Below are 23004 nucleotides of genomic sequence, written 5' to 3'. Positions count from 1 at the left end.
CAGAAAGCTGCTGGGAGCAACCCTGAAAGGCAGAACTTGTGTGTTTTTCTGGCTGTTGTGGAATCCATCCATGAAATTCGTGTGTTTGGAATAACCTCTGTCAAATTCTGAGTTATGACACCGAAGTGGAGATGTGAGGAAAGGGATGCTCAGGGTTAGAGTCTCAGAATGGTTTGGGTTGGAAGGGGAAAAAAGATGGAGTTCTGATGGTCAGGGACACCTTCCACTGTCCCAGGCTGCTCCAAGCCCCAATGTCCAACCTGGCCTTGGGCACTGCCAGGGATCCAGGGGCAGCCACAGCAAATCTGGGAATTCTATTCCAGGACCTGCCCACCCTGCCAGGGAACAATTCCTGCCCCAGATCCCATCCAGCCCTGCCCTCTGACACTGAGAAGCCATTCCCTGGGTTCCTTTTGAGAAATCCTTGTCCAGCCCTTCAGATAACCAATCCCTGACGATGATTTTGGGATCACTCCCTCTGGAATCTCCCGTGTGTGGAGTTGCCGACGAACTCCAGGATCTGTGAGTCTGACCACAAGGCAAGATTTCCAACCCAATCACCTGCTTAACCCTTGACCTTGTCTTTGCAGGAGGAGAGACTTCAGCATGCAAACCTTCATCTGTTCGGCTTGCACCATCGTTTTCATTCCATGCTGCTGGCCTTCAGATGGCTGGACAGATGTCCCATTCGCATCAGCAGTACAGTGACCGGCGGCAGCAGAACATCACTGACCAGCAGGTCTCGGCCTTATCCTACGCTGACCAGCTCGAGCAGCCACTCCCATTGACTAACCAGGTACTGGGGAAGCTCCTCCTGCACCTGGGAGGTCTTCACATGTGGGGTTGTGCAGTGATTTGGGTTGGGAGGGGCATTTAAAGATCCTGTTCTACCTCCTGCCATGGCAGGGACACCTCCCACTGTCCCAGGCTGCTCCAACCCCAGTGTCCAACCTGGCCTTGGGCACTGCCAGCGGTCCACAAATCTGGGAAATCCATTCCAGCCCCTCTCCACCCTCCCAGGGAACAATCCCTGCCCAGTATCCCATCCAGCCCTGCCCTCCTTCAGTTTAAGGTCATTCTCCCCATGTCCTGTCACTCTAAACCCTGGTGAAATGTCTCTCTCTGCCCCTCCCTATCTACAGCCATAAATTACAGGATCAGGACATTCATTCTTTTAGGTTAGTTTTTTTAAACTAATTAACTCCCAACTCCGTAAGAATGGTGTTAATATATCATAGTACATTCAAAAATATTTATATTTGTGTGTATATATATATATATACATACACATATATATATGTACATATACATGTATATATATATATACATATACATATATATGCACACACAAATACATGTATATATATGTACACATATATATATATTTACACACATACCTATACATATAATACATGTATATGCACACACACGTATACATGTATATATACTATGACTTAAAAAGTTCTTGAAGTTGTTTCTAAACTTCTGGAACGTATCTATTATGATTATTCTACTTGTAACTTTTTTTTTCTTAAGTAAGGGGAGAAAAAAGTTGGCCAAGTGGAGAACTGTGAAAAGCTCTTTTTAAAAGAATAACTATTTGTTAAATTTTTGTGCTGTTTGTTAGCAGCTGATTGCTTTATTACTTACCCTAATGGACAGTTTTGCAATGCAGAGTCACTGGTTGGTGTATTTGGAATACAGAAGTTTGCACAAAATCTATTTCATTTGAGTAGGTAGGAGTGCTGAAAGAGCTCCCTGACTCAGAGTGCCAGTGGCCACAAGAGCTGCTGTTTCTCTGGATAAGTGGGAATTCTGCTGGTTTTTAAAAATTCCATGGCCCAGCTGTGGAGACATAAGGGCAGATGACTTCCAACAAAACCTGTAAGTCAGAACTTGAAAATTCGCTGCAGACTGATGAGGAATATCTCATTAAACAGGATGAAGTGTGTTTGCTGCTCAAGATTAGGTAGAAAAGTCTCCAGAACCATCAAGAGATGCTCTGGTGCTGTGGGAAGACACTTTTGCAGGAGGAGGAAAAGATTAGAGGGGATGAGAATGGCCAGGATGTTGAGTGCCAGGATTTGGAGATCTCCAGTGACTGGAGCAGCCCAAGGATGGGTTTCCTTTCCTGAGGGCCAGTCAGGAGGAAGAGGAAATCTCCTATTTAATATTATTTAGCTTGAGGATCTACAAAGGCATTTTTGTGAGGTTTTTTTAGGTTAAATGTCTCCCAAAACTTCTACAATGAGGCTGGTCAGTCAAGAAAGTCACACCTGAATCCTTTCAAGGCACTTTAGAAACAAACTCGAGGAATTTTGGGTTGTGTGGACACGATCCATGTGAGGCAATAATCAGCTGCCCACCTTGACCATGGCCATCAGGCTGTCTTTGCACCACCAACACAATTTTACAGAATCAGTGTTCTTGGTTTTGATGGTGGCCAACTTTCTGAAGTCTTCTAACTGCTTTCCTTCCCTGCCTCTTTCCTCCCTCAAGTTCTTGTGCTTTTCCCATCAGCCAGTCCTGCCAAGAGTTCTCCTCACCAGGCCCCTGCTGGGAGTGGAGGTTCTGTGTGAGCCTCTGGGAGGAATCTCAAAGGCTTTTTGTCTTTGCACTGCACTTCTGATTTTATCTGCACAGCCAAATCCAGCCGAGATGTTCCTGCTGGTGGCTCAGATCATCAGCTCTAGGCCTGGTCTTTCTGCAGAATAAATTCCTTGTTCTTTCTTTTGGATTGACCTTTTACAGCTCTTGTTCGTCTGGATTAAAAAATAACATTTTTTCTTACGAAAAACCTTGACCTCTGTGGTTGATGGCTTTGTGCTTTTCTCTCCAGATGTGATCTGCAAACATCTGGGGGGTTGTGTCCCATTGATCCCTACATGTTAGAGATTCTTTCTGTATGGCATTCCTACAGGAATCCTTTTGATTCAAGGTATTGCCATGGATATACTGCCACTTGTTTCTCTCTAGCCTTGATAAAGGCAGTTCTGTCCTGTAAATGGCAATTCTGGAACCTCACAGAGAACATTGTTGGAACCATCTTTGGGTGGTCGTTTCATTCCTCTGGTGGAATCCCACCACTTGTTGTCTCTTTCATCTCCTTGTAGAGCTTCTAACATCGACCAGCCTTTAATAATGGCAAAAAGCCACTCACAAAAGGTGATGTCTGCCTTTGCAAGTTCATACCACACAATTCCAGGATCATTTAGCTTGGAAAAAAATCTCCAAGATGAGTCCCAGCTGCATGATGCCCACCTTGTCACCCTGAGTGCCACCTGCAGGTGACACCCGCAGGGATGGGCACTCCAAAGCTCCCTGGGCAGTGCCAAGGCCTGAGCACCCTTTCCATGGGGAAATTCCTGCTGCTGGCCGAGCTGAGCCTCCCCTGGGCCAGCCTGAGGCCGTTCCCTCTGCTCCTGTCCCTGTGCCCTGGGAGCAGAGCCCGACCCCCCCGGCTGTCCCCTCCTGGCAGGGACTTGTGCAGAGCCACCAGCTCCCCCCTGAGCCTCCTTTTCTCCAATGTTTATCTTCCCCAAATCCCATTTTTAATATGCAGCAAAAGGAATTGGCTGTTGGAGAAGCCTTGATAGTTTGATCTTAATATATCCATAAAAACAGGAGGAGGAAAAAAGTGAATTCAGGTGGATTCAAGAAGTTTGATCCGTTGAGGTTGGATCTTTTCAGTGCAGTGGCTCCCATCCAGTCAGACTGACAAGGATTGGGTCTGGGAGCTTCAGTTTCCTGGAGTTTCCTAACAGCTGGACCATTGGGACAACTTGGGTGCCACAGCCTGAAATAATCTGCTTGGGTGCCCTAAAAGTAACTTCTGAGTGTGCCCTGAAAGTAAACTGTTTGGGTGCCCTGAAACTTCTCTGGGTACCCTAAAAGTAACTCATTTAAGTCCCTTAAAAGCAACTTCTTTGGGTGCCCTAGAATTAAACTGTTTGGGTGCCCTAAAAGTAAGCTGTTAGGGTGCCCTAAAACCAACCTGCTTGAGTACTCTAAAATAATTTGCTTGAGTGCCATAAAATTAACTTCTTAATGTGCCTTAAATGTCAGCTTTTAGGTTGCCCTAAAACTTCTTTGGGTACCCTAAAAGTAACTCTTATTTTGTCCCCTAAAAGCAACTTCTTTTGGTGCCCTAAAGCACCCCATTTGGGTGCCCTAGAAGTTAGGGTTAGGGTGCCCTAAAATAACCTCTAAAAGTAAAACCCTAACCCTAAAAGTAAACTGTTTGGGTGCCCTAAAACTTCTCTGGGTACCCTAAAAGTAACTAATCTAGGTCCCCTAAAGCAACTTCTTTGGGTGCCCTAAAACACCCCATTTGGGTGCTCTAGAAGTAAACTGTTAGGGTGCCCTAAAATAACCTGTTTGGGTGCCCTAATAATAACTTATTTGGATGCCTTAAAAGTAAACTGTTAGAGTGCCCTAAAACTTTTTTGGGTACCCTAAAAGTAACTCATTCAGGTCCTCTGAAAGTAACTCCTTTGGGTGTCCTAAAGAACCCTGTTTGGGTGCCCTAGAAGTAACCTGTTAGGATGCCCTAAAATAACCTGTGGGTGCCCTAAAAATAACTTATTTGGGTGCCCTAAAAGTAAATGTTTAGGGTGCCTTAAAACCAACCTGCTTTAGTAACCCTAAAATAATGTGCTTGAGTGCCCTAGAAGTAAATTGTTAGGGTGACCTAAAAGCAACTTCTTAGTGTGCCCTAAAAGTAACCTGTTAGGGTGCTCTAAAAAATAACCTCTTTGGGTGTCCTAAAAATAACTTGTTTGGGTGCCCTAAAAGACCCTGTTTGGGTGCCCTAAAAATAAATGTTTAGGGTACCCTAAAACCAACCTGCTTGGGTAACCTAAAAGTAACTCGCTTAGGTCCTCTAAAAGTAATTTCTTTGGGTGCCCTAAAAGTATACTGTTAGGGTGCCCTAAAATAACCTGTTTGGGTCCCCTAAAAATAACTTCTTTGAGTGCCTTAAAAGTAACTTCTTTGGGTGTCCTAAAACACCCTATTTGGGTGCCCTAAAACCAACCTGTTTGATCATCCCAAAATAATCTGCTTGGGTGCCCAAAAAGTAAACTGTTAGGGTGCCCTAAAACTTGTTTGGGTGCCCTAAAAATAACTTGTTTGGGTGCCCTAAAATACCCCAGTTGGGTGCCCTAAAAGTAAACTTTTAGGGTGCCCTAAAACTTCTTTGGGTGCCCTAAAAATAACTTCTTTGGGTGCCCTAAAAGATCCCATTGGGGTACCCTAAAAGATCCCATTGGGGCGCCCTAAAAGCGCCCATTTGGATGCCCTAAAATACCCCATTTGAGTGCCCTAAAATACCCCGTTTGGGGTGCCCCAAAATACGCCATTTGGGTGCCCTAAAAGAGCCCATTTAGATGCCCCAAAATACGGCATTGGGGTGCCCTAAAAGAGCCCGTTTGGGTGCCCCAAAATACCCCGTTTGGGTACCCTAAAATGCCCCATTTGGGTGCCCAAAAAGGGCCCATTTGGATGCCCTAAAATACCCCATTTAGGTGCCCTAAAATACCCCATTTGGGTGCCCTAAAATCCCCCGTTTGGCTGCCCTAAAATCCCCCGTTTGGGTGCCCAAAAAGGGCCCATTTGGATGCCCTAAAATCCCCTGTTTGGATGCCCTAAAATACCTCATTTGGGTGCCCCAAAATCCCCCGTTTGGGTGCCCAAGAAGGTCCCATTTGGATGCCCTAAAATACCCCGTTGGGTGCCCTAAAATACCCCATTTGGGTGCCCCAAAATCCCCCGTTTGGGTGCCCCAGAATCCCCCGTGTGGGTGCCCTAGCAGTGCCCCGTGTGCCGGCAGCAGCTGGAGCCCCTTTGCTGCCGTTCCCTGGTGGCTGGAGCAGCCGGAGGACTCGGGGAAAATCGGGATTTTCCCAGCTCGGCTCTGCCGGGATTCCAGCGGAGCTTTTCCCGAGCTCCAGCCCCCCTCTGCTGGTCACAGCACCGCGCTGCTGCTGCCGGCAAAAGTCTTCTCTCCCCCAAAAATCCCGCCCGTGCCACCATCCCTGAGCTTCAGTCATTCCCTGATTATGTTCCCACTGGTTATTTGGTGTCTTTGCTGCAGACTGACTCCTTTTTATTTTATTTTTTTATGGAGTGCCTGCTTCATGGAATCATTCATGGAATGATTTTAATTCATAACCAGGGAAAGGGAATTCAGGTTTTGAATGTGAATTTATTTGGTTTATTAGTTTATTTTGGTTTATTCCTGCTCTGGCCTGCTTGGATTCGGGATTGTAAGTGGTTTGCAGGCCATATTCTGGTGTTTGGGGAATCATTCACAGTTGCAGATTAAAGGTTAGGAAACAATAATGACAATTTATGTTCAAAATGATATAAAATCTATGCATTTCAATGACAATTTATATCCAAATTCTGTAAATTCTATGTATTTTAATGACAATTAATGTTCAAATTATATAAAAACCTATGTAGTTACATTACTTGAAACTGATACAAATAATTACATATAAGTTGCTCTTAAAAGATTATTTACATAATTTTCTCTTGCACTTATTGTTTTCTGGCTGTGGTCCCCAAACCCATCAGTGACAAGGATCAAAGAATTCTAGGGAGATACTCCAAGACCAGCCAGATTGTTTTGTTCTTCACTTATTTATGAGGTTTTAAATTACAATTAAAAACTTCCAGCTCTGTCTTTTTAATTTTTTTTTCCTTCAGGAATTATTTTTTAAGGCTTTTATTTCCCAAAAAGTGCTGGCAGGATGAGCCCCTGCTCTTGGCTGTGGCTGCTGAGTGCTTCAGTTCCAGGGAAATGTTGGGAGCACATGGTCCAGAGAGAACAGAAAATTTGGGATCTCTGGGGTCTTTCTCCTGTAGTAATAATAATAAATTAATATTTCTCTGCCCAGTTTTAACTAGTTCCTTCTTGTGAGTTCAGTACAGCCTGATGGGGATAAAAGCTTAAAAGTTGTCACAACTTCAAAGTTTTTGGGTCTTTTTTTTTTTTGCTGCTTTGTTTATCTCCTTCCTGGATGCTCAGATTGGCTGAAACTTCTTTTAATTTAATTACAAAATTATTAGAAAAATGATTTGCCTGCTAAAGGAGCTGAGGTGAGATTTTGGTAACAAATCCCAGCAGTTCAGCTTCCATGAAACACCTGGAATGGGAAGGTCGGGCTGGCTGTTCTTTCACTCACTTTTCTGTCTCTGTTTATCTGAGATCACTCTTACTATTTTGAGGTTTTCTGATTTTTAATTTAATTGTGAATTTTTTAATTGGAGGTTTTACTGACCAGATCTTGGCCAGAGATTTTATTGATCACGTCAAGATCGTTGCCAAGTTCATGCTGTAGTTTAAAACCCTTAATTCAGGTGTTCCCACTTCCTGATCAACATTATTGTTAATAAGGGTTGAATTTCAGCAGTCTCTGTCATCAGTGGGGCCATGCAGGCCAATTAAACAATTACACTGGGGATTCTTGCTAAAAGTTGCCCTGGCACAATGAAATCTGCGTTATTTATTCTGTTTGTGAAATGGAGCATGTGCTATACACAACCTGAGTTTATCTCTTTTTCCTTTCTTCTTTTAATGAATGTGGGTGGTGGTGGAGCTTTCTTTTTCTTTCTAAAAGAATCTGAGTTAAAGCATCCCACAAACAGCTCAGGGTTCCACATAATCAAAATAAAAAACAATTTTAAAATTAAACAACGCCATCTGTTTGGACAGAAAAGAAAATGTCCATAAAGAGAGAAGTTTGTTGTGTGTTCCATGGCCAAAGACTGGGAATTCAAGCAGCACACCTGAGCTAAAAGTCACAGTTCCCATAAAATGTGCTTCGTCACCAATGTGTGAGGACACATAAATGGGGCCTTTTTATGTGGGCATTTCCTAATTATTTAATTAGAATTTATAATTTTAATTAAAGTGGCTTCTTGTCTCTCAGACCTGAGATGTAGCATCTCTTTGATTTGTTTTCTGATTTTAGGGAGATTTGAGCTTGCAGTATTGCTATCTGGCCACCAGATAGAGACTGAAGCTTGTGAAATGGGAGTTTCCTCCTTTCCTTTCCTTTCCTTTCCTTTCCTTTCCTTTCCTTTCCTTTCCTTTCCTGTCCTTTCCTTTCCTTTCCTTTCCTTTCCTTTCCTTTCCTTCCCTTCCCTTCCCTGCCCTTCCCTTCCCTTCCCTTCCCTTCCCTTCCCTTCCCGTCCCTTCCCTTCCCTTCCCTTCCCTTCCCTTCCCTTCCTTCCCTTCCCTTCCTTCCCTTCCCTTCCCTTCCCTTCCCTTCCCTTCCCTTCCCTTCCCTTCCCTTCCCTTCCCTTCCTTCCCTTCCCTTCCCTTCCTTCCCTTCCCTTCCCTTCCCTTCCCTTCCCTTCCCTTCCCTTCCCTTCCTTCCCTTCCCTTCCTTCCCTTCCCTTCCCTTCCCTTCCCTTCCCTTCCTTCCCTTCCCTTCCCTTCCCTTCCCTTCCCTTCCCTTCCCTTCCCTTCCCTTCCCTTCCCTTCCTTCCCTTCCCTTCCCTTCCCTTCCCTTCCTTCCCTTCCCTTCCCTTCCCTTCCCTTCCCTTCCCTTCCCTTCCCTTCCCTTCCCTTCCCTTCCCTTCCCTTCCCTTCCCTTCCCTCCCTTCCCTTCCCTTCCCTTCCCCTTCCCTTCCCTTCCCTTCCCTTCCCTTCCCTTCCCTTCCCTTCCCTTCCCTTCCCTTCCCTTCCCTTCCCTTCCCTTCCCTGGTTGAACATTCCTTGAATCCACCCCAGAAATCAGAGTAAACCCCAACAATAAAGGATTGGAGACTGTTCTTGTAGAAAATAGATAATGACTTTGTTCCATGACCTTTCATCATCAGAGAGAAAAAAAAAATCTCTCTTGGAAAAAGAAGAGAATATTACAAATTTGACAGTATAAAAGTGTGATAAAAAAAAAAATCAACCTAAAACTTTATGAACCCAGAGGAGCAAAATAGAACCTGTGGAAAAGTTCATACAGGTCCAAGAATGTGCTCAGAAATGTGTGACAGTCAAAATGCACAGTTTTTAATAAGGCACTGGCTGTAGTAGCCTGCAGTATTTCAGTTATTTGCAGTTTTTGGATGGCAATAAATCAGATCCTTTTTTTTTTTTTTTCCACCAGGCTGTTTATTTCAGAGTGGAAATTAGATCTTTATTTTTGAAGCTAGCGAGCAAATTTCACTTATAAATTAGAAAATTAACATGAAGTTTTGTCATACGAACTCCCTTTCCAAATTAGAGGGTTTTTTTGTGGGAATAGTTGGTCTGAGGTATGGAATTGTTCCATTTTCCCTCCAGAATCAGGTCCCTGTGACATCCAGCCCAGGACAGAGACTGGGCTCTGACAAAACTCTTGATATTCCTCTGCCACATCCTGGTTTCTTTCACCAGCACCACCCACCAGTGTTCCCATATTCCAATACCTTCTTTCAGTCAGAATTAAGGAATTTGAAGGAACTATTTGGATTTGAAGATGCTTTAACAATAACAGTTGGATCAGGACTTGCTGCTGCGGGAGAGAACCAAAAGATCCCCTTTAGGTGGGGTTTATTTCATGGGTCACATTTGTTTGCCAGATGAAAGGAAGGGACAAAAATGTTTTGTAAATGTCTGATAGGTTGTTTAGGAAACTTTCAGACTGTTTCCTGATGTTTACAAAGTGCTTGTACTTGTAATAAAATAGAATTAATGACTTTTCGCCCTGCCCACACAGGAGGAGAATGAGACTTTGGCTTACTAGGGTGGTCCCTCGAGTACCTCAGTGCAGGTCCAGTTTCAGAAGCACAAACACTCTATAATTTCTTTCTGTGAGACCTTTTTTGGGTCACTTTGATGTGATTCTTTTTATTTTGTTATTGAGAAAAAAAAGAGTTGTTTGTACAGCAACGATTATAAGCCTTAAGTTATCCTATAAAAATAGAAGAGCAGGTAGACTTGGTGATGGCAAACTCTCTTCAGTCACAGGAGGTGATTTCTGCTTTTTCATGTTCATATCACAGAATTCCAAGATCTTTTAGGTTGGGAAAGATCTCCAAGATGAATCCCAGCTGTGCCCAATGCCCACCTTGTCCCCAGCCCAGAGCACTGAGTGTCACCTCCAGCCTTTCCTTGGACACCTCCATTTAATAACTCATTTATTAGTTCAGAAATACTGACAAAAAACATACACTGAACAAGCTTTTCTCCAGTGGAATTGCTTAAACTCACCCTGAGGGTTTCTCTCCCTCACCTGGAGGGGAACAACCCCAGGGAGCTGCTCAGGCTGGAGGTGACCTTCTATGGAAGGACCTGAGGGACATGGAGCTGTCCCTGAGCCAGCAGAGTGTCCTGGGGGCAGGAATGATCCTGGGGGACATGGGGATGGGCATTCCCAGCGGGTCAGGGCTGACCCTGCCCCTGTGCCCAGCCCTGGAGGCACCTCTGGGTGCTGTGCCCAGCCCTGGATCCTCAGCCCAGCAGGGACAGGAGCTCCTGGAGCTGAGGAAGGGCCTGGAGCATCTCCGTGCCCAGGAGAGGCTGAGGGAGCTGGGGCTGCTCAGCCTGGAGAGGAGCCCCAGGGAGAGGGGCCTCGGTGTCCCTGGGTGTCACTGGGTGTCACTGAGTGTCCCCATGTCTGTCCCTGGGTGTCCCCATGTCTGTCCCCATGTCTGTCCCTGTGTGTCCCCATGTATGTCCCTGTCTGTCCCTGTGTGTCCCCATGTCTGTCCCTGTCTGTCCCCATGTCTGTCCCTTTGTCCCCATGTCTGTCCCTGTGTGTCCCCATGTCTGTCCCTGTGTCCCCATGTCTGTCCCTGTCTGTCCCCATGTCTGTCCCTGTGTCCCCATGTCTGTCCCTGTGTCCCCGTGTCTGTCCCTGTGTCCCCATGTCTGTCCCTGTGTGCAGGGAGGGCAGAGCAGCCCCAGGCTCTGCTCCAGGCCCAGCGATGGCCCCAGAGCCCCGGGCAGGGACTGAGCCCAGCAATTCCCCTGCACAGGAGCACAACTTGTGCCCTGGGCAGTGCCCAGCCCTGAGCAGAGCCCAGAGAGGCTGGGGAGTCTCTCCCTGGGATATTCCAGAGCCATCCGTGTGAGAGGATGGAGAGAGGAGCAGGCTGAGGGATCAGCCACTCCCCAAAGTCCCCATCAGACTCTGGCTGGGTGGGACAGAATTCCCAGAGCTTGTCCAGCAGGGGTGGGCACAACCTTTGGAGGTGGTTTGTCTCTTGGTAGTCCTGGATTTTGTTTTTATTTGGAATTTAATGGAGTTGAAGGTGGTGAGCTGGCCCAGTTCTCCAGCAGTTCCTGTGAACTTCCTTTGGAGCTGTACCTTAAATATGGTGACAGTTCATGTGTCAGTCCTGAGGGGGAGGAGAGTCTTTGTTGTCAGAGGAAATTTGGATTAAACCTGTTGGTTGTAGTGAGAGGAGAGGTAGAAATCTTTGAATTTACTCCTTTTTGAAAAATCCTTAATAAATTAAAGGTTATTAATATTTTAAAAAGTAACTAAACTGAGTGTGGGATTTTTTTACTGTCAGTTAAAAAAAACCTGTTGCATTTAAATATCTCATTTCTGTAAGGAATTTCACAATTTGATGTAGTAACTATAACCATTAAATTCCTTTTTTTGTTCTAATTTCTGCCATTTTCCCATTCCAGAGGCGGATGCCCCAAACTTTTCGTGATCCAGCCACTGCTCCATTGAGGAAACTCTCCGTAGATTTGATCAAAACTTACAAGCATATTAATGAGGTAATGACTGCAGCTGTCTTTAATGTGCACTGATGTTTGTTACAAGACATGATTTAAATGGATTTTCTATGAATAATCTCATCAAGAGCTCCAAAAAAAGTCGAGTTTTCTCTCAGTTGTTCACATCTTGTTTGAGGTCATGGTCCTGCTTTCTGTCCAGCACACAGGAAATCTTTTATCCTGGGGTTTATTTTCTGTTGTTTTATAAACAAATGTTGAGCTCACAGGACGAGGAGACACGAGTGGCACAAGAGCACTTTGAGCTCAGTAAAACCTTGTTAATATTTCTAAGAGCTTTCAAGGAAAATGCTGAAGTGTTTGCCCTAAATTATGGAATTCAATGTTATTGACAAATGGAAAATACAAAGTTGTTCGGGTTAATACAGGAAAGCATCAGTTTGTTTCAAACTTTGGCAATCAAAGGGAATGTGAAGGGATTTTCATGGTGATTAATGACTTCCTTGGAATTCTTTACCAATCTTGTGGGAAGATCAAGTAACAATTCTTGTTTCCAGGCTAGTTAGCATTTTTAATTTTACTGTGTGCACAGTGTGCTGGGATGTTTCTGTTCCTTTGGCACCTGAGATCAGTGTTATTACATTTATCAGTCTTACTATTATTATTTACAACTGTTAGTACATTTGTCAGACTTATTGCTATTATTTATTAGTGTTAGTACATTTATCAGTGTTATTACTATTATTTATTAGTGTTAGTACATTTCTTTAGCTCTGCTTTCTCAGTCCTTCAATTACTGAAGATCTTTCTTTGGAATTCAAACAAAGCAAAGATGCTCATAATCAAGATTTTATTGTGCCAGAAAGGGCAGTGTGTTGCTTTTTCTCTGAAATGTTTCTCTTATTTCAATTTTCTTCAAATCCATCAATAGGAGGAGATTGCTTGGTTTTCCACTTGTAGAAGTTGCACTTAAAAACCCACAGTATGCTGAAAAAAAGTTGATTTTCCTCTTCTCTTGAGCTTCAATTCTAAGCAGGGCTCTTAAAGAAGCTCCTTTACCCCCCTCCAGGTTTACTATGCAAAAAAAAAACGGCGGCATCAGCAGGGCCAGGGAGATGATTCCAGTCACAAAAAGGAGAGGAAAGTTTACAATGATGGGTATGATGATGACAACTACGACTACATCGTGAAAAATGGGGAGAAGTGGATGGACCGCTATGAAATCGACTCTTTAATAGGCAAAGGATCCTTTGGACAGGTAATGGCTCATTATGTGGTTATATAATTTCTTATCATGTGGATTACAGCTGTATTCAATTGGAAGTGCTATTGCTGCTTCATTTCGAAATTAAAACTCTTTTTTTTCTCCCTGCTGTTATCCTGACACTCAGGTTTTGTGCTATTTCAGGTTACTTCAGAAAACATTTGAATATATTTTGGTGTTGCATTTTACAATGGGAAATCCTCCACCTTTTGTCATTAGTTCACACCTTTAACCTGAGTTTGATTTTAGTTCGAGTTAGGTTTTCAGTTTGTGTCAGGTTTTTAGTTTGAATTGTTTTTTTAAATTAAAACAATTGTTAATGCTGAATCTTACCTCTTATAAATGTCATTAGCAAATGTCATTAGAAATGTCATTTCTTTTGACTGGTTGCAGCTTTAGCCAAGGCTGGAAGCAGAATGGAGCTTTTATTTTGTTCTTTTTAGTTTTTCTCAGATCTACTAATCCTTTTACAGTATTGGTTTAGATAATTCTATTTGCATATGAAGTGATGTCACTGCAATAGACATCACCAAATCAGTTGTAGCTTTATTGTTGTATCATCAGAACAAATAGAATTAAAAAGGAGAATTCTGAATTCAGAAAGGTGACAAAGGGAGTTTGGGGTGGGTTTTGAAAGTTGGATTTTGCTGATGGATTTGGCTTCTCTTGCAGGTTGTAAAGGCTTATGACCGAGTGGAGCAGGAGTGGGTGGCCATCAAAATCATCAAAAACAAGAAGGCTTTCCTCAACCAGGCCCAGATTGAAGTGAGACTGCTCGAGCTGATGAACAAACATGACACTGAGATGAAGTACTACATAGGTACTGAATTCATTACTCCTCTTTATTATTTTATTATCAGTGGATGAGATCTTGCTGTCGAGCTCAGGCTGCTTTCAGCTGATTTCCAAATCTATTTTGGAATATTTGTGATGATATTTGGTGGGTCCAGTTAGCTCAGGAAGTGTGGGGAGGAGTTGGAATCAAGTGTAGGAAGCCCAGCAGGACATGGAATGGTGTGAGGAGAATTCCAAAGGTGAGAGAACAGGAATGTGGAGAAGGATGTGGGGCAGGAAATGACCACAGGGTGGGAGGAAAATGTGCCATCTCAGGTGAGTTGTAAAAGACACAGAAGGAACTGCTCTGGGATAATGGAGAAAACAAATCCATGGACACCAAGCTGACCAAAAATCCACCTTAACTGAAAGTCTGAATTCTCATGGTGCTCATATTCAAGGTTTTGTTATGCCAGAAAGGGGAGAGTGTTGCTTTTTCCTATTTCAGTTTTGTGGCAACCTGGAGGTTTGACAATTGCAAACTCTGCTGGCCTCTGAACAGAGGAATGTGATGAATATTTCACTTATTTAATGAAAAAACAAAGCTTAAATTGGTTCCTTTCATAGACTGAGATTGTGCCTGAAGGAAATGAACACAATTCCTTGGGGATATCGATGATTTTATTAATTGAAGTAATCACCTTATAAATTGCCATGATGTCATGGTGTATTCTAAATTGTTCTCATAATTAAATATTTCCTCTGTAAATGTAAGGGAGTGATAACTTGTTTTGATAATATATCCCTTCAGAAGTCTTTGGTTATTTCAGCTTTACTGAGGTGCACCTGAGGATGTGAAAATGTCCTCTTGTCCTCTGAGAATGGCAGGAATATTTTGTAAATACCACAGAACCAGGAAAAATCTCAGTGCTCTTATTTTACGTAGCACTCAGCTTTCTACACACTGATTGAAGTATTTAGAAGATTCCACAAGTTTTTGCACCCAGGGATGTGTAAAATGTCCCTCTGTACCCCAGGCATGGCAGAAATATTTTGTAAATAGCACAGAACCAGGAAAAGACCCCAGTGCTCTTATTTCCCTCAGTGCTCAGCTTTTTACACGCTGATTAAAGTATTTAAAAGATTTCACAAGGTTTTCCAGTTTTACTCAGGTGCACCTGAGGATGTTAAGCTCTCCTCTTGTCCTCCAAACATGGCAGAAAGATTTTTTGTAAATCCCACAAAATTTTTTTCTTTCCCAGGAAAGAAAACTGCTGCACCGTTATTTTATTGATGCTCCTTCCCACATGCCGTGTTGTAATTAACCCGTAATTCTCAGCGTGTTTTGATGACATTTCCCCTTTTTCCCCAGTGCATTTGAAGCGCCACTTCATGTTCAGGAACCACCTGTGCTTGGTGTTTGAGATGCTGTCCTACAACCTGTACGACCTGCTGAGGAACACCAACTTCCGCGGCGTGTCCCTCAACCTGACGCGCAAGTTCGCGCAGCAGATGTGCACGGCCCTGCTCTTCCTGGCCACCCCCGAGCTCAGCATCATTCACTGTGACCTAAAACCAGAGAACATCCTGCTCTGCAACCCCAAAAGGAGCGCCATCAAGATTGTGGATTTTGGCAGTTCGTGTCAGCTTGGGCAGAGGGTGAGTTTGGGAGGAACATCGGCGGAAATTCCGTTTGCGCTGGTGAAAAATGCAAGATTTTTAAGTCGTAATACTTAACCAGCTCACTGAAACTTCCTTCATGGTGGTTTTAAAACAATAGCTCCATTTTAATTTGAGATCCACAGTGTAGAAGAGCTGTAAATATGAGTGTCAGAATCCCAGAATTGGCAGGGTTGGAAAAGATCAACCATGAACCAGCAACACCATGTTCACCATGAAGCCAAGTCCAAAAGTGTCAAATCCACACCTTATTTTGAACAGTTCAATCCACCACTTCCTTTAGTGCCCCAGTAGATAAAAATCCACAATATGAGAAATTTTCCATGGTTTTTTATTTCTCCTTGGCTCTGTTTCTGTGCCATGTCAGTGGAGAATGTATCAGCACTTGGTTGGAGAAATCTACTTTGCTAATAAGTAAAACAAAAAATCAGGTAAAAAATAAATAAGTAAATAAAATATTTTTTTATTATTATCTTATTCCATCTTTTATTACTCTATCCATAAGCATTCCTTTAGCATGTCCACTCTTTATGATTAGTGACACTGCAGATTGGATCTTTAGGGAAAGAATTCAGGAATTCATGGACTAACTTCACCAAAAAGGCCTCAGTTGTCTCTTGAGGAGTTGGTACTGGCCAGTAGCACCCTGTTGCTTTTTCCCAGAATGAATTTAGGAAGAGTGGATCAGAATATGGAATATCGTATTGAAAGCAGCAATGAGACAAAGATTTAGATTAATAAAAGAGCGTTTTGCTAAAAGCTAAAAGGAAGGGCTGAAGGAAGACATCAGGAGATGAAATGACATTTGAACTTTTTATCCAAATCCATTATTTATCAATAATAAGATAATTTTGAAATGTTAAGGATCACAAAAACATGACATGACTCCTGCTTTTCTTTCCTAAGCATCGTATTTTCCTAAAAATTAACACTTAGATACTTTTATTACTGTAATAAAGGTATAGATTTTATTATCTCTGATACCTCACCTTTCCCAGCGCCAAAATGAAAGTTTCATGGCATTTGTGTTTTGTCACTTGGAATTTTCATTCCCTTTGGATGCTGGATGTGGTTGTGACTTTGAGATGCTTTTCTTGCAGATATACCAATATATCCAGAGTCGTTTCTATCGATCACCAGAGGTGCTACTGGGAATGCCTTATGACCTTGCAATTGATATGTGGTCCCTTGGGTGTATTTTAGTCGAGATGCACACTGGAGAGCCTCTCTTTAGTGGGGCAAATGAGGTAAGTTGTGTACCAGGAATTGGGTTTTTTTGTTGTTAATCCTCACCCTGATTTTCATCTGTTTAATTGGAATGTATAAATTAGGGAAATCTGGGAATTCTGAAAGGATTAAACATAAATAACACGACTTTTCTCAGAACACAAAGTTGCCTGTTCATAATTGTCTGTGTCTTCCTCTTACTCCTTATTTGTTGTGTCCATATTAAATTTTTCTGAAATTAATTAACTTAGAACTTGTGTGAGTGGCTGAAATTTTTGCCACAGCTGGGCTGGCTGTCACTTGTCCTTCACAAACCCATTTTATTTGGGACAGGTGGATCAGATGAATAAAATAGTGGAAGTTTTGGGGATACCACCAACCCACATCCTCGACCAAGCACCCAAAGCAAGAAAGTTCTTTGAGAAGTTGCCAGATAGCACTTGGAACTTGAAGAAGACCAAAGATGGAAAAAGGGTAGGTGAAACAATTGGGATAATAATACATATATATACAAAATGATGAGTTGTTACTTTGTTTTGCATCGGCAGCTTCGTTGTTTATTTTGTTCTGTCTTGTCAATTAAGTGACATTTCGTATTGTGTTGAATTGTCCTGACTTGGTTTGACTTTTGATGTGGAATCTGTGCACACAGCCCCATGACCTCCCACACTGATTCCAAGCCATTCCTCCCTCCCCACAGGAATACAAACCACCGGGAACTCGCAAACTCCACAATATCCTGGGAGTTGAGACAGGAGGGCCGGGTGGGCGCCGTGCTGGGGAGTCAGGTCATACTGTAGCTGACTACTTGAAGTTCAAAGACCTCATCTTAAGGATGCTTGACTATGACCCCAAGACACGGATCCAGCCCTACTACGCCCTGCAGCACAGTTTCTTCAAGAAGACGGCGGACGAAGGTACCAACACGAGTAACAGCGTGTCCACGAGTCCTGCCATGGAGCAGTCACAGTCTTCAGGAACCACCTCTAGTACATCTTCAAGCTCAGGTGGGTTTTGCTCATGAACAGGTGAGAAAATTCTGCTTCCTCGTGTTGGGCACTGAACGGGCTCTCCAGGGAATGGGCACTGCCAGAGCTGCAGGAGCCTTTGGACAGCGCTGCCAGGGATGCCCAGGTTGGGATTGTTGAGGGTTGGATGATCCTTGTGGGTCCCTTCCAATTCAGAGTATTCCATGATTCTGTGAAATGTTAATTTTTTTTCCATACTGTCAAAAATTATCAATCATGATCACTAAACAATTATTTTAATCAGCTGGAAGAGGTAAACAGAACCCCCCCCCAAAACCCAACTAGATGGGGAAAAATGTGAGTGATCAACATCAATCTCATACTTCTCCCTTGAATCACTTGATCAATCTTTACGCTGCCATTGTTTCACGGCTGTGAAATGTGTGTCCCTTTAGTTATTGAACACGTTGGGGTTTTCCAGGTGGATCTTCTGGCACGAGCAACAGCGGAAGGGCGCGGTCAGACCCCACACACCAGCATCGACACAGCGGTGGGCACTTCACTGCTGCTGTGCAAGCTATGGACTGTGAAACACACAGCCCACAGGTAATGCACAACATCTTTGGGCAGGACAGATACAGCTGTGAATTCTCCCCCATGTAAACAGTTAATTGGTGTGTAGATAGACCTTGCTCTTTCAGTAGCCTTTAATCGGCTGTGTTGTTCCGGAGGTTCCTCTAATGCTGTTGGCACCTTTCAAAGGTATGAGCTACAACATTTTAATTCTGTTTGCTTTGCTTGTTGTCTCGAGGCTCCTCAGGCAGAGGTCAGGGCTTTATTTTTCTAAGTTTTTTCTAAGTTTCTAATTTTCTAAGTGTTGTACAAATGCTGTTATTATTACTATAATATAAAGCTGCTCCTAAAGTTTTGACAGCAGAGTCACTTATCACTTTAGATTCTTTAACTTCCTTGAACTGCTAGAAAATAACATTCAGGATGTGCACTCATTTTTCTTAAGGTATATATAGAAAAGTATTGAAAAATTATTCTTAAACACATGCCTGCATTTCTAGAATAATTGTCAACTGTGAGGCTTGGTTAACATTTTAAAAAAGCATAAATACAAACCTAATCTCTCATATATTGTTCAAGATAGAAAAATATTGGAAATTGTTCTTAAGTACATGGCCTGCTTGCCTAAAATAATTGTGCATCTGCAAGGCTTGGTTAAAGAGAGAGGGAGAAGAGGCAGATGGCATTGCCATACTGGTCTGCCAGGATCTGCACCTCCAGGTGCCTGGACTGCTTGGGCAGCCTCATCAGAAAGATGGGAGAGCCTGGGACTTCAGTTCAAACCTGCAGCAGGGACAGAACGAACAGGCAGAGCACCTTGTGTAGGGTGGACCTTCAGTAGTGAGGTCTCACAGACACCCAGCACAGATCAGAGGGAAAAAGTTGGTTAACGTTTTAAAAAACTGACATAAATGTGAATAACTAATCTCTCGTGTGTTGTTCAAGAACGGACTGGATGTGACACTCAGTCCACAAAGTGCTCAGAGGTTGGATGGTCTTGGGGGGTCTTTTCCAAGCTATGTGATCCTGTGATGGGGTGAAATGGCAGCTCTGAGTGAGCGTGTGAATTTGAACTTTGCAGGTTCGACAGCAGTTCCCTCCTCCCATCGGTTGGACGGCCACCGAAGCTCCCACCCAGGTCACGGTGGAGAACCACCCGGTTCAGGAAACCACCTTCCATGTCAACCCTCAGCAACAGAACGCATTACACCATCACCACGGCAACAGCTCCCACCACCACCACCATCACCACCACCACCACCACCACCATGGACAGCAAGCCTTGGGCAGCCGGACCAGGCCGAGAGTCTACAATTCTCCAACAAACAGCTCCTCCACCCAGGATTCTATGGAGGTGGGCCACAGTCACCACTCCATGACATCCCTGTCTTCCTCAACTACTTCTTCCTCTACATCTTCCTCCTCTACTGGTAACCAAGGCAATCAGGCCTATCAGAACCGCCCAGTGGCTGCTAATACCTTGGACTTTGGACAGAACGGAGCTATGGACATGAATTTAACAGTCTACTCTAATCCGCGCCAAGAAACTGGCATAGCTGGACATCCCACGTACCAGTTTTCTGCTAATACAGGTCCTGCTCATTACATGACTGAAGGACACCTTGCCATGAGGCAAGGCATTGATAGAGAAGAGTCTCCCATGACAGGAGTTTGTGTTCAGCAAAGTCCTGTGGCTAGCTCGTGACTAAACTGAAACTAAGTTTGTTTCTTGTGTGTTTTTATAGAAGTGGTGTTTTTTCCAAAAAAAAAAAAACAAAAAAAACAAAGTGCAAAGCTGCTTGAATCAGAAGGAGATAAACTCCCTGAACCGCTACAGGAGGGCAAAGTTGACTATTTTTTTAAACTTGAAAAGATTGCAAAGGGACAATGAAGTTTTTTTTTTGTTTTATTGGTTTTTTGCTGGGGGGAGGTTTTTTTTTGGTTGGGTTTTTTTTTAAGAGCCATGTCTGGACCCACCTTAACAGATAGCTTAGTGGTGTTCACCTTTTGCTTCCCCCATTTTAACTTGCCACAACCTAGTCATAGTTTGGTTTATTTTTGAGGGAGGGGTTTTGATTTTTTAATTTTTAATTTTTAAATTTTTTTTGCTCTCATTCGACAGGGGTTATTGTTCAAACGTTAGTCATAGTTGCAAACTAGTTTCTTTTTAAAAGGCATTGCACATGATTTCTAAAAAAAGGCCCTTTGAAGTTTTTTGGGTGGGAGGGGGAGTGAGTAATATATATATTTTTTTTAGTTCCCCAAACAACCATGGGCACAGAAATGCAGTACTGTAAGAAAGAGGGACCTTCAGATTACACAAATATATTATTCTTCAGCTGTAAAAAGGGACGGTTGTGACGGAGTTTGTGAGGCACATTGAGCATGCGAAGTGGCGGTGAGCAGAACTCTCCTTTTCTGAATCTACTGAGGATCAAAGCAGCAATTGTGATGGGAATTCTGTGGGTGCCACCTTTTGGAGCCCACGGGCAGTTAGGATGGAAATCTGACTGGTTTCATAACTGAGGTGCACTGAGAAGCAATCAACGGGTCGGTCCTGGCCAGTCCTGGGGAGGTCTAAGTGGTGGTCTTTGGGATAACCTTTGGCCTTATGGATTTGGACTCTTAAGTTAGAAGAGCCTACCATTTCAGATGCAATCACTTTTGGACATGCTTTTGCAGACAGTCCTTAATGCTGAAAACACAGAGAATGGGTAATTCAAGAGGCCTTTCTTTTAAAATAGACTTTTGTGACCCACTTATTGTAAGGTATTGCAAGGTCACTTTGCGTGTGTCATAAAGTTGACTTTCCTTATTGGTTGAAGGTCACAGGAGTAGTGATTTGCGTTTGATGGAAATAGCTACAACTGTGTCCCTTCCTGCTTTTTACTTTTTTCTTTTGCTTTTTTCTCGGCACGTGGTTTTCTCCACCATTACTTCTGCACAAAGACGTCTTCTGTTCATCCTGAACATTTTTAAAAAAAAAAAAAATGCAGAATTTTATGTGACTGCTTTTTTGCCTCACAATTATGCTGTGAATTTTACAAAAATTTATTTTCTTTTTTGATAATTTATTGTACCAAAGCTGTTTTTATAGCACATAGATGTCTGTAACCAATAATGTAGCAGTTCTGCACTTTGACACAAGGTGTAACTAGACCATTTTTAAATGTCAGTTGAAAAATTATGGCTGTACTATTGCTTAAACAAAACTGGAACTGTTGTTGAATTCATAGCCAATACATTTACAGCAATCTGTGTACTGAAGATAATAGATTGACATCTACTTGGAGACTATAACATCTGTTACATTATCAATGTGTTCAGGCTTCTGAAGGTTAAAAGGGACACTAGATCCAGAAGCTATGAAACCAGCAGTTGATTCTTGTATTCCTTATTAACATAATTGTAAACTTGAAGGCAAAGACCTTGATTGCATGAACAGGTCCAAAAGAAAAAAAAAAATAATAGGCTGAGTAAAGCAAAACCCTCATGGGAGACCTGAGGTTAGCAGGCTGTATTTAACAGGTGCCTAATTTTTTGGGTAACGCTGCCTTAATATAACACAGTCAGCTTGGCAGTTGCAAAATTAATGGGCCCATCCAAGAGATTTTATTTTGGGTTTTTTTTTTTTGTGGGAAAAGGGGAAAAAAACAAAACAAAACAAAAAAACCCCGCAAAAACCTTTGGTGAAAGAATGAAGGTGAGTTCCTTGTTTGCCCATCCCAGATGAACAGTGTTGCCCATCCTCTCTTACAGAAGCAGTGATCTACCTCTGCCAGTAAGCCCTTGGAAAAAGTTAATTTTAGCAGCAAATGGTCAATTCCATGCGGCCAAGCCGGGGTTTTTTTCAGTCAAAAAGGTGGAATTTTTATACTGACAGTGGCAACACAGCAGCTGACTACCATGTAAACGAATGGGAACGAATCCTTGGGATTAGCATTTCTTTGTAAATCATGATTTTCTTAATCAGATATTTCTTTTCATACCGACATGTCAACCCTGTGGATGAAAGCGGATTTTTCCCCCTCCTTTTTTTTTTCTTTTAAATTTGGTTTTCTTTTGAAGCTCAGTAATTCAGAGAAGTTTACAGGATTTGGAAGGCTGTCACCTTAGAAAAAGGATATGCTGAGTTTAGCAATATCAAAAAAAAAAGGAATCCAGTTCTTACTGCTGTCTAGGAATATAAGGGTACCATGGAATCTGGGTAACACCGAGCGCCGGCTGCCACCCCTTAGCAAGCGCCAAAAAAATACAAAAATACAAAAAAAAACGCCCTCACCAAACCTAAAGCAGTTCAAAAAGAAATAACCTCTACATCAAGAAAAACAAAACAAAAAAAAACCACAACAAAAAAAAAAAAATCATAAAATCCAGTGCTTCTGCATACTGTGTTATGTTACAGTCCAGTTTTGTGTGCTTTACTACACAGTTTGGTTACAGGACTTCTGTGCATTGTAAACATAAACAGCATGGAAAAGGTTAAATACCTGTGTTCAGATTGTAAGATCTAGTCCGGACTTGCTGTGTATATTGTAACGTTAAATGAAAAGACAAGCCCTTTGTATTATAGTCATGCAGTCTTATGTATGATAAACAGTTGAATAATTTGTCCTCAGACTCTTTACTGTGCTTTTTAAAAAGGAAAAAAAAAAAAAAAAAGGAGAAAAAAAAAATAAGCAAAAAAAAAAAAAAGGGAGTAATTTAAGAAAAACAACAACAACAGCAAAAATGTAAACGTAGTAAGTCTTCCTATGCAATTAACCTACTCCAAGCCATGGTATGGTAGGTATAATTATACTCTAATATGTAAATATCAGAGACATTGAAACAGACTT

At 42.6% G+C, this 23004-nt stretch overlaps 1 protein-coding gene across 2 annotated transcripts in view; it reads left to right on the top strand.

Annotated features, from left to right (window-relative positions):
• DYRK1A (dual specificity tyrosine phosphorylation regulated kinase 1A) overlaps positions 1–22784 on the top strand; it is a 74229-nt gene extending 51445 nt beyond the window's left edge. For both annotated transcript variants that reach the window (XM_066314171.1, XM_066314172.1), the window contains 10 exons: positions 591–796; positions 11630–11722; positions 12750–12938; positions 13617–13764; positions 15091–15377; positions 16499–16645; positions 16959–17099; positions 17326–17632; positions 18075–18199; positions 19248–22784. In XM_066314171.1, coding sequence (XP_066170268.1) covers positions 668–796; positions 11630–11722; positions 12750–12938; positions 13617–13764; positions 15091–15377; positions 16499–16645; positions 16959–17099; positions 17326–17632; positions 18075–18199; positions 19248–19871 — 2190 coding nt within the window. In that variant the 5' untranslated portion in view covers positions 591–667 and the 3' untranslated portion in view covers positions 19872–22784. The remainder of the gene's footprint in view (positions 1–590; positions 797–11629; positions 11723–12749; positions 12939–13616; positions 13765–15090; positions 15378–16498; positions 16646–16958; positions 17100–17325; positions 17633–18074; positions 18200–19247) is intronic.
• Positions 22785–23004: the final 220 nt, after the last annotated feature.

This window comes from Sylvia atricapilla, chromosome 2 (genome assembly GCF_009819655.1).
Source record: "Sylvia atricapilla isolate bSylAtr1 chromosome 2, bSylAtr1.pri, whole genome shotgun sequence".
Classification (NCBI taxonomy): domain Eukaryota; kingdom Metazoa; phylum Chordata; class Aves; order Passeriformes; family Sylviidae; genus Sylvia; species Sylvia atricapilla.
The sequence above is the reverse complement of the archived record's forward strand: the minus strand, read 5'-3'. Positions and strand labels throughout refer to the sequence as shown.